The 12074-nt window shown below is 28.0% G+C and overlaps 1 protein-coding gene across 1 annotated transcript; it reads right to left on the bottom strand.

Annotated features, from left to right (window-relative positions):
• Positions 1–4902: 4902 nt before the first annotated feature.
• LOC101256653 (transcription factor SPEECHLESS) lies at positions 4903–7509 on the bottom strand. The gene is made up of 3 exons (XM_004234229.5): positions 6976–7509; positions 5889–6437; positions 4903–5212 (listed from the first exon to the last, which is right to left on the bottom strand). Exons 1-3 carry the CDS (start codon positions 7363–7365, stop codon positions 5147–5149), a joined length of 1005 nt encoding a protein of 334 aa, XP_004234277.1. The 5' UTR covers positions 7366–7509; the 3' UTR covers positions 4903–5146.
• Between the last annotated feature and the right edge of the window lie 4565 nt (positions 7510–12074).

Here is a 12074-nt window from a genome sequence, read left to right as displayed (position 1 = left end):
ATGATTTAGGTAAACCACTTAATAATACATTTATAATACATGCACACTACATTTTTAATACATATGCAAACATCTTTCATGTTCTTAGTGATACAAATAAAAATTTATAAGACACATATAATACATGTTTTATTCATGAATAATACAAGCTTAATTCAGTACAGAGATTATTGTCTTGACTTTTGTTAGTTACATTTTTCATCTTTTTTAAATTTTCTCTTCTAATTCAACTTTAATATTGTGTATACTTTTTAATGCAAATTTAATTCATTTTGTAGTTTATTATTTGTTACTATTGAATAACTTGCTTAAGTCATTATTGATATAAGTTGAATTCACTATGTAGATCATTGGCTAGTCTTTCATTAGTTAAATTTTCTATTCATGTTTAATTATCTCTTCTAATTCATTTTTGATGTTTGTGTAATTCACTTTTTCATACAAGTTAATTCATTTTGGAGTTTATTGGTTGATTTGCTCCGCTTAAATTACTTGATTATTTCATTATTGATATAAGTTTTAGTTAGTTTACAAATCATATAATACTCTTTAGTTTGCTACATTTTGCATTCATGTTTAATTCGCTTCTTATTCAATTTTAATATGTGTGTATACATTTTTAATTCAAGTTTAATTCATTCAGCAGTTTATTATGTTTCTTCATTTGTTATGATTAGTTTACTTGTTTGCTATTTCGTTTGCGATTAGTTTGAACAGATTGTTCCTACAAATAATTGAAAGTATCTTTTGGAGTTTATATCTCAATTTTAAAAAGGTTTGGCTAAGTTAAGAATTGATTTTAGGAGAAATGCTACGTTGAAGCTCGAAAATGATGAAGTTTCTGGAACTATATCGGGTTTGTATTAAAGTCGTATTAGATATGTTTTATAATTATATTAAAATTGTATATTAAAATCATGACCAATACATCCTACATTTATAATACATATGGCAAATTTCACTACCCTTTTAATGTATCAACAAAAATAATTTAGGTAACACACTTATAATATATGCACAATACATTTTTAATACATATTACAAACATCACTTACGTTCTTAGTGATACAAACTCAAAATAGTTTATAAGATACATATAAGACATGATTATTCATGAATAATACAAATTTAATTTGGTTTATTAATTGATGTCTTTTTTTTGTTAGTTATGTTTTTCATTCATTCTTAATTTTCTCTTCTAATTCAACTTTAATATCGTGTAGTTCAATTTTAAAGCACATATAATTTGTTTACTTGTTTTATTATTTGTCTAATACAATTTTAATTTATTTTGCAACTTATTGAATTATTTGTGAAATTCATTGTTAATACAAATTCATTCAGTTTAGAGAACATAGAATGCTCTTTCGTTTGCTACATTTTGCATTCATATTTAGTTGTATTCTAATTCAATTTTAATATTTGTGGAATTCATTTTTAATGTAAGTTTAATTCATTTTGTAATTTATTAATTCTATTCATTCGTTACAATTATATTACTTGCCTAATTAATTAATTTTTATCTAATTTTTTTTAGTCTAAAAATCATTAACTACTGTATGAAAGAAAATAGAGAGAAAACGAAAAAAAGCAGAGAAAGAGACGAGAAAAAGAACAAGAAAAAAAAGCAACAGAGAAAAGAAAGAAAAATAGAAGAGAAAGAGCAAAAGGGAGAAAGAGCGAGAAAGAGAGATAAAAAAAAGCTTAGTGAGATAAGGGAAAATGAGGTGAGCGAGAAAGACAAATTTAATGAAATATATAGTATTGCTATATATTATTATAAATGATAATAATTAAAGAGTATATTTAAAATAAGTAATTTTTTTTAATAAAAAATCTAGTTAAGTAATTAATCCTTTTAAAGGGTTTTTCATGTACGATATATATTTAAAAAATATTGTTAACCTATTTATTCTATATATACATAATATAATTTTCTAACAAAGGGTGTTTGATTGAGTGACCACCGTTGGATCAATGTAGTCTCTCTCGTTTGATGAGATTCGATCCAACGGAGGGCCTCACCTTCGCATCTCTTTTTGCTAGCTGTATGTACGGTAGTGTATACATGGATATGTACCTTTTAACAGTTTTTCGAAAATATACGTACTATTATAGACTATAGTTTCTCGATAAGATGGTTCGCTGAAAAAGATTATGTTTCTATTAGCACCGTTATTCATAATAGTGTACCGAACAGTGGCAGAGCCATAACAGGTGTCGATCAACACCCCTTCGTCGAAAAAATATATCGCATAGCTAGTTAAAAAAAACATTTTTTATGTCTACATTTGGACACTCACACAATTAAACTTTTTCATATTTTGACATTCGTTAGTTGAAATTCTGGCTCCGCCACTGGTACCGAAGACTTACTTACCTTACAATATTTGGAAGTAGTCAATCAATTGTAAGGCTAAGGGTTGTTGAAGGATCACCTATAGCTAGTTTTCTGGCTTTAAAACCTATTTATAAACTGATCAGTACTATATATAGGTTCAGGTCTTCCCATTAATACAAAAATCTAAAAAAGTTGTTAGACTAGAAGACTAGCTTAGGACTATGCTAGAAGGAATATCATATGATTATCATGTCATCCTAATTTGAGGCATTTACTATATTCCAAACTAATTTTAATTGCTAGAGGTAGATATATTATTAACTTTTCGTAAAATTTGTAATCTTAAAAATAAAAATGTACTGTTGTCTTGGCTTGTTACAATCAGGAACGGAGCTAAGAGGGGTGTAAGAAGATCAATCGATTCGAACCCTTATTGTAGAAAAAAAGTAACTTACGTGATGATAATGTAAAAATTCTTTATATGGGTAAAAAATTATTAATGACTACATTCATTGCAAGGAAGGGAAAATAAAAGCTGGAGAATTTAAGTTTTTATGTGGCTACGTACAGGAATTTAAAGGTGGCTAAATAAGATAAATAGTACAAACTGTCATTTCTGATCACTTTCGAAATTGTAATTAAAATACCAAAAAAGTAAATTCAATATCTTACATTAAATCAATGTGGGGAGAGCAGATTGACTTAATAATGTAGTTTTTAGGTTAAAAATGAAAGTTTAAATAGAAATGACTCATAAGTCAGAAAAATAAAAGTAGGAAGAAATTATTTTTGATCTTGTCAAACAATTAATTTATTTTGAATAATTTGACTTATTTTAAGTAATTTTTTATAATTACCAAACAGTTCCAGAAATCAAAAACCAACTTATAGATTTGATCAATTTTTAAGTTAATCCAAAAACCTTGTACTGTAATGTTGTATTCAACTACTTATTACGTTTTTGCTTGTAAGTTCTAATTTGAATATTTATGTAGGATACAAAGCAAAAAGAACAAAAAAGAAGACGATGCAATCGCGATCACATTATTTGCAAGAATGATCTTCAAAAAAGATGATCTTGAAGCTTTGACCTTACTTATCGAACTAAAAAAAATAACATTGGCTAGACAAAGTTGTTCATAGAACATAAAATAATTTTCTTTACGAGGTAGAAATTCGAGACATTACAATAAATCAGAGAAAATGAATTTGTTTGAACCAAAATTGCTTATGCCGAATGAAAAATAAAAGTTTTTTTTGTCTAACAAATTTTAAATAAAATCACGAATACTCAATTTTAAGTCATCATCTTTAATATTTCGTTTCTCCAACATCTTACTGAGTTTTCGGTTCGTTTTTTTTCATGTTGGCCCAAGTTACAATTCCTTTTTTTTTTACCTAATATCGTGGTAGTGTGCAAATCCACTTTTTATTTTATGTGAATTACTTGATTATTTTTTTTAAAAAAAAACTACGATTGGAATTACATTATTGGAATTACATTAGTTAATTTAAAAGAGTATATATGTGCACAAAGTGTTTCGATATGAAGGATTTAAGTCCTTTGAAGTATTTTCTAGATGTTAGGTTGTCAACGGTCCAACTGAAATATTTGTATGCCAACATAAATATATTTTGAATATAATTTCACAGGATGATAATTAAATATATACCCTTTGAATATGATTTTAGAGGCCAAATTTGTTGAGAGCATTAAAACAAAATCATCAGTTAATTTGTCATATAATATTTTCTTTATTAGTCATTCTTTCATTTTTACCTTTATTGTCATTATGTTCGAGATGAATATAGTGGAGACGAATATATATGAGTTTGGAGCTAAAAGGATGAAAGAAATTGTCAAAAATTTCAAAAGGGCATATTAATTTTTTTTAAATGAAAAGGATATAATTGCTTGTGACGATGCAATTTCATTTTGACAAAATTGACGCCGTTACAAAAAAAAATCGCTGCTCCTGTACCGTTTCTCAAAAAAAAAAAAAAATTAAAATTGAAATCTTTAAAATTTCTTCTTTATAAGTGAAAGGCAATTGAGAGAACTAGTACACTCTTCACTTTTGGGGTACATTGAAAGATTCATTTATTTTCCCAAAAAATTTCAACCATTATCGCGATTCTAGTGAAAAAAAGAAAAAAGAATTGGACGAAACCGCTGTCTTGACAGTGATTTTTATGTTTTTTATTGAGTAACGACGTTAATTTTGTCAGAACAAAATCGCTCCATCCGGAACGTTTTTGCTATTTTGGTTAAAAAGAAAATTGATATGCCCTTTTAGAATTTTTGACAATTTCTTTTAGCCCTTTTAACTCCGAATTCATATATATATATATATATATATGAGCATTTACTTCATCTTTAAAAAGAGTCATTCTTATATTCAACAAAATAATATCCTAAACCTTTTATCTAAAAATATAATTTTTGGTAAATTAATATTGAAAAAGTAGCATGAAATTTGATCATATAAGAAATTACTAGAAATCGAGTGTACATAAATGAAAATTACAATGACTGAACAAAATTAAAGCAATAACATAGATTGAGGAGGGTCATATTTAATTAATTAATTAATCGATCGATCGACTACTAGTAATAATTTAAATAAAAGTCATTACAATCTATACGAACCTCAACTATTTTACGTACTACATTCTCTTATTATTGTTACAGCTCCCTAGTCAGATCTCTACTAGATTGAGACACTTCTAATTTTCCCAAATTGAAAAAAAAAAAAGTACTAAAATTACGACTAGTATTATACTAAAGAGTAATGAGTACTGTTCTTAGCAGAATGTCTGCTGAATCTGATGAGCCAGTTCTTCAGCACTTAGTTGGCATTCAATTCCAATCTGCCAAAAATTACCAATCATTAGCTTTGAAATCTTCACTAATTTAATGACACCATTTATATATCTACATATTCAATTTAATTTTATATATATATATAATAGATAATACATCGTTAGTTAAATTTAAGAGTAATTAAGACTAGTGATAGTTTAGACGAATCTGAATAAACAAAATGGAGGCCTTTTTGTGAAATCAGGTCTTACGCCTAACTCACACTCTAAAAGCTAGCTCAAAGGGAGTCCATCCATTCTTTAACACCCCACCTCACGCCCAGTGCTTAACATCTGGTGCGTGGGCAATTTTGATTTTGGGGACCCCAACATCGGGTGAGACGGGCTCTGCTCTGATACCATGTGAAATTAGGTCTTAGACCTAACTCACACCCAAAAAGTTAACTCAAAGGGAGTCCAGCCATCTCATGAACCACCGATGTAAGAGTTTTGTCATTCTTTTAACACTTTTGAGAGAAGTGTGGTGTTAAAAAAGTGTGGGATATTATGTATGTAGAAAAGTTACCAATTAAGTACAAGTTTGTGTTGTTTCAAATGATATGCAAACTATTTTAGGGTTCCATAACTTGGGAGTTAGTTATTAAGTAGTGATAGTACATACATAACTTTCTCCGTTTTAATGTTTACATGGAGTTGAGGAAAGTAAAGAAAGAGTTACGATTACCTTAATGGTGAAGGAGTTGAGCATGGTACCATCAATTGTACTAATGCTAACATGGAGTATTTCAAGTGCGAGTTGTTCTAAAGCAGCAATAATCTTGACAGCCTGGCCAGGAATACGTGGAGAGACGGTCTTCAATATGACATTGGCGCCGGCGCCGGAGAATTTCACCTCAACGTCAGCAATGGCTGACTTTGAATTAGCAGCAAGCTCATTATTGACATGACTATCAATGGAAGAATTAGATGAAGTAGTAGGAGATGGTTCAGGTGGCTTGTTAGCATTAGCATTAGGTTTATATGGGCTTGTGGGTTGTGGGGTTCTTGGGCTAATTGGTAAGTTCATTCTAGGGCTAAGTGGTGGTTTTCTTGGACTTAATGGTGAAGGTGTTAATAGTCTTGGACTAATTGGGACTAGTTGTGGTGGGAGTACTCTTGGACTTAAAACTTCACTATAAACTTTGCGTTGCTTTTTGGCTTCTAAGGATTGGAGAACTTGTTGTAGCTCGTTTATGTAATCAACAACCCCACCAATTATTGATGCTTGATCACCCTATTTATTACACAACCACAAAAACAAAACATTAGAAGAAAAAAAAACAACTTTTATATCTTCAACATGCATGTTTCCAACGGGTCAGATCAAGTAGGGTAAGTCATTAAATGATTTAAACAGATATATATTTGATTAAGCGACCTTCTATGTAAAAAATAATTCATAGTTGAGTGACGAAATCAGAATTTAATTTAACATATATGAAATTAAAGAATTCAATATTTACCATTATATATATATAAAAAGTAACCTTGCCCCTAGCTCCAACGCCTTTACCTTCCAAATCAAAACTCCTTTTACTTTTATTATGTATTATATGTGTTAATTAATTTGTGGGGAAAAAAAAAATTAGATTAGTGGCAAATAGCAAAGTATTTATCCATAAATTAAATTTGTGGTTTTTTTAAGATGTTATGTATATGTCTAAAACAACTGAACACAACGAACAATGACAATAATAAACTCAGTATAATTTTGAAAATAATATATGAAAAGATCGAAAAAATAAATAAAAATAGAAATGAGTGTGGCGTACTCGTTTAGCATAAAAACAAGGCATCAAAGTGCGTAGCACGGAGAGATGTTCATTCATTTGTTTGCGGCGATTCCTTTCAACTGTTATATGAGAAATCTTATTTTCTATAGTTTCCTCTTCTTGTAAAGTCGCGCATGAACCCGTGGACTTTTGAGATATTAACTTCCTCTTCTTTCCTTCTTCTGACACCAAACCCGTAATTTCATCAGACGTTGTGGTTGTGATTGTGGTTGCGATTGTTGCAGTCTGGTTGTTGATATTATCATTAAATTTCGAAGTAATACCACTATTACCACCTCCACCTCCACCGCCTTCTAAAGCCTCTAAAATACCGAAGATATCGCATTCGGAATCGTCGAATAAATCAGATAAATTTTGGTCACCATCCATTTTCAACGTTGAAAAAAGTAGAGGTAATGTAATAATATGTGAGTGAGCGTATGAAAGGAAATTTTTAGAGAGGAAAAATAAAATAAAAGAGGAGATGTAGAAAAGGGAATAAGAGAGAGAGCAATGGATGGATATTTATTGCTGAATAAATAAAGGTAAGGGTGTTATATAAGTAAATATACTTTATTTAAAAAGAGAATAATAATGGAGTATATATGTGTACTAAAATGTAGTTTTTTAAGTATAAAATGAAGTCAAAAGAGTACGAACAAGGTTTATAATAATAGGTTAATGATGAAAAGAAAAAAAAAGTTTGGTGAAATTATAAAAACACCAACTTTTACCTTTTCTGCACTTTTACTTTTGTTCGGATATGAAATTATGAATTTAAATATGTGGATTTATGATTTGAAATTTTGAACTTTTAATAAATATGATTTAACTTTGTATTGTGATTTTAAATTTTGTAAAAGTAAACTTTGAATTATAAATTTATATTTTTTTCAAGAAAAAGATTCATTGTTTATTTTGTAAAAAGAAAATTCGCATTTAGCTTGTTTGTATTATAATGGAAAATAATTATATTAAGTAACAACTAATTATTGTTATTATTGAATATTGACTAGTGGGTCTTTACGTATGAATTTTGAAAATTTGTAATTATAAACATTTATTTTTTTAAAAAGAATATGGAGATATATGCCATTTTGTTGAGTGGTGCCTTAATATTCAAATATTTTATTTATGAACAGCGTGCTAGCTTATTTGATAAAATTGTTTAAGAATTGAATTTTTTTTTATAGTTTCATAAGTTGTCAGATTTTTAAATTTATGAAAGAAAATTAAATTCAAATTACATGTACAAATAAAATTTTAAATTTAACTTCAAATTAATACGACTTTACAAAAATAATTTTATGTTAGCAAGTTCAAACGGGTTCTTATTTTGAGTAAATTTATGAACCTTAACCTATCCTTTTAAGGAGAAAAATCATTCAATATTAGAGGGTAAAGAATTCAACTAATACTCCTTAAGATAAACTTTATCCACATCTTGATGAAATAAAAAAATTGTTATAAATCTTTGACGCAAAAAGTAAAGTTATTTAGAAAAGAATCATAAAAAAAAGAAGATCGAAATATAAATAGAGCAACAAATAGCAAAGAACTACACAATTACTAAATACTACTAATTGATAAAGACAAGATGATGTGAGGCTAGCCCCCTATTCCTCCCACCTAACTGACAATTACACTCAGTTACCTGCTAACCTTTTATCCTAATCTTCGACCTTCGTATCTTTCTATTTGAAATTATGTGCTACGAATTTATTCAAACTCAATAAATAAAACATTTTTACAAACTTCTTTTCTTGTTTGAAATCATGTCAATGTCTACTTAAATTATATGTTTTTGGTAGTACCTCAAGAGTGTCAAAAGAAAAACAAACCGTGTTAATGTGTAGATTATATTTATTTTTCCTTGTCCTTGATTGTGACAGGTATTTTTTCAACAACAGACTCCAATTTACAATTGATTTTTCGATTCTTTTTGTATTGATGATAAAAGTATTTATCAATAATTAAGTTAATGTTATTATATTTTTAATATTGCTTTAAGTCTTTAATAGTATTTATATAAAGTATTTGTTAAAAAATAATCATGTTATATCATTCTCACTCAATGTAATTAATGTAGCAATTAAATCCTTTATTTGTTGTAGTAATTTCCCTTTTTGAGTAAATATATACTCATACTTCATAGTTAGGGTCCGTTTGGATGAGCTTGATAAAAGTAGCTTTAAAAAGTACTTTTGAAAGTGCTAAAACTTATTTTTAAAATAAGCAGTTATGCGTATGGATAAAAGTGCTGAAGTTGCTATGCCAAACGTGAAAAGGGAAAAATGGAAGAAAGAGATGTTAGGGTTATGTGGGTAATTTAGAGATAGTATAAAAATATAAAGAGCAAAACGATAAAAATGTGGTCAACTTAAAACAACTTATAAGCTAAAAAAAAACCCACCCCTACCCCATATTTTAACTTTTTGCTTAAAATAAGTTTTTTTTTACATAAAATAAGTTATTTTGAATATTGTCAAACAATTAAATAAGTCAAAAACCAACTTTTAAGTCAATTTGACCAGCTTTCAAGCAGAGCCAAACAAGCTCTTAGTCAAAATCTGTATGTTTTTTTAGACTTGGTTCTAGGTTTTATATACAATACTGATAATTGAAAAGCACTAAAAAACCCTCTTGCATGATATTCACTTACTTTCCTTTTTCATCAAAATTATGTCAAATTTAGCAAACTATTTCAAACAGACTTTGTCTTGCTCTTTCTTAGGGTTTCTTTTTTCTTTTGGTTATTCATTTGTACGATCTGACTAAATTTAAATTTATGCATCTAAATTTCATATTTGGAGTAAAAAACTCTCCAATAAAAGTACTTATCATTTCATTACGATCCACGTCGCGTTTCTTTTTAAGTTTTCTGCTTTGTTAGTAATTACAGTAATATATATGTACCATTTTAAATAATATAAAATAATTATTATTATATCAATATTATATGGTTATTATAATAAGAGAACCATTGTCAAATTGAATGTTGTGTAAAGTTTTTGTCAGTTAATTGGGCTCTTCAACGACAGTGGCTTTATTGTAGCCGTATCTACCTCCATAATATATCATATTTATTGGACCCACTAATATGCATCAAAATATTGCCATACTACTCCATAAGTTTATGTTTATTATACCTAATTTATACAAAAAATAATAATAATAATAATCAATTTTTAAAATTTTTTTATGTAGATAAACAAACCATACATATACATATATATATATATATGATATATGCATGTATGTATATAACAAGCATATTAATGCATGATAAATCCTAAAAATGCCCTTTCCTTGGATTTTCCGACGACGCAAATATCATCTCGATTTTTCTTAAATAGTCGGTCTTTTTCACCCTCCATTCCAAAGTTTTATAAGTTGAATTAATCAAATTCAATTTTTCTCGTTCTATCTCGGAGTATCCATTCACTCGAAACTGCTCGGCTTCGGTTTCTACTTTCCGTAAACGAGAACGAGCTTTTTCGAGTTGTTCAATAGCCCCCCAGAGAGACTGGGTCTGGTTTTTCAACCCGATCCATGTATGTAATGGAATAGAGTACCTTATTTCTTTTTTATCGGGAGCACATACACAAATGAAATTCCTTTCATCATGCTATTCTTACCTTCTAACCAATCGCCCAATCACGCTAAAGGAAGGGCGATGGATTCATGGTCGGGGTCGAATAACTGGCAAAAACACCTCAACTTATCCGAGGAAAATGACTCCGCCGTCATGAGCGTCATGTATGTATGCACACCTTCCCTAAGGGACATAACATCCCACCGAGATTCGTGCCCACCACTATACTAATAACACCTCAAATCGTGACACCATATTAGACCACATAAATTCAACTCTGAATATCGAACTCAAAAGCGTGTGTATTACGTGAACTTACACAATACATCTATAAAACACTTTACTCTCATCTCTCACCCTTTTCTTTAGAAAATTTTAGCATGCACTGATTCTTCCACAAGCACATATTTTTCCAAAACATTAACATAAATAAAGCTTCTTAATCTTATTTAATGAAAAATAAAAAATAAATGAGATAACATTAATTCTATTTGTGAAACATTCTCTTAATAATCCATTTATTTAGATCCTGCTCCAGGAATCAAAAACATACAGTGTCTTGAATGAGCAGATCAGATTTAATTAATTTATTCTTATTAAAATCCAAAAAAAGATATTTTGTCTTGTCAAAAACATCATTGATAGTTCAAAATAGAATATAACTAGAAAAAGAAGTTTTTGCTTTCAATTTATCTCTGCAAAAGTTTTAAGTGTTTTTTCTTTTCTTTATAAAGGCAATTAACTCCATATAGTAATAAAAAACAATAATTCTTTTCTCTGAATGATAGTTATCACTGTTCAATAACAAAGTTACTATAAGAATTTATTTATTTTTCTCCTAAATATAGAGTGGACCAAACTTGTTGCAGGCCTAATGCATGCAAAATTGGCACCAAACTTTAATTGTATATATATATATATATATATATATATATATATATATATATATATATATATATATTGTATTGTCTTCTAATTTTTTTATAATTCAATTTTGCTTTGATCAACAATTTCTTAAATTTATTAATATATACTTTACTTATGACCCGTTTGACTATGTGTTCTAAAAGTAAATGATGCATTTAGATATGTAATATGGATTTTTTAAATTGTAATTTTTTATAAATATGAAAATTCAGTACTTTGTGAAAAGTTTCCAAATTTTTTCAATTCTTACGTAATTTTAAGAAATAAACAAATCATAATTCATAAACAAGATATTGAAATATCATGAGATGACATATTAAATAAAATTATAACATATTCGATGTTTCTTTTATAAATAATTATTTGTGATGCAAAGCATGAGCCATTTTGGCAAATTTTATTGAAATTTTTCTATACAGTATATATAAACTTCTGGATCGAGTTTACATTTTGCAACCATGATTTGAAATTTCAAACTATATTTTTATTTTTTTTTTGGAAGAATTTAAGATTTGCTCCCTAATCATTTATTCAAATGTTGATTTGAAATCAAAATTTTAAATTTTATATCGCATAA

Source organism: Solanum lycopersicum, chromosome 3, assembly GCF_036512215.1.
Source record: "Solanum lycopersicum chromosome 3, SLM_r2.1".
NCBI classification, from domain to species: domain Eukaryota; kingdom Viridiplantae; phylum Streptophyta; class Magnoliopsida; order Solanales; family Solanaceae; genus Solanum; species Solanum lycopersicum.
Note: the sequence above shows the minus strand (reverse complement) of the source record. Positions and strands in the feature narration are given on the sequence as shown.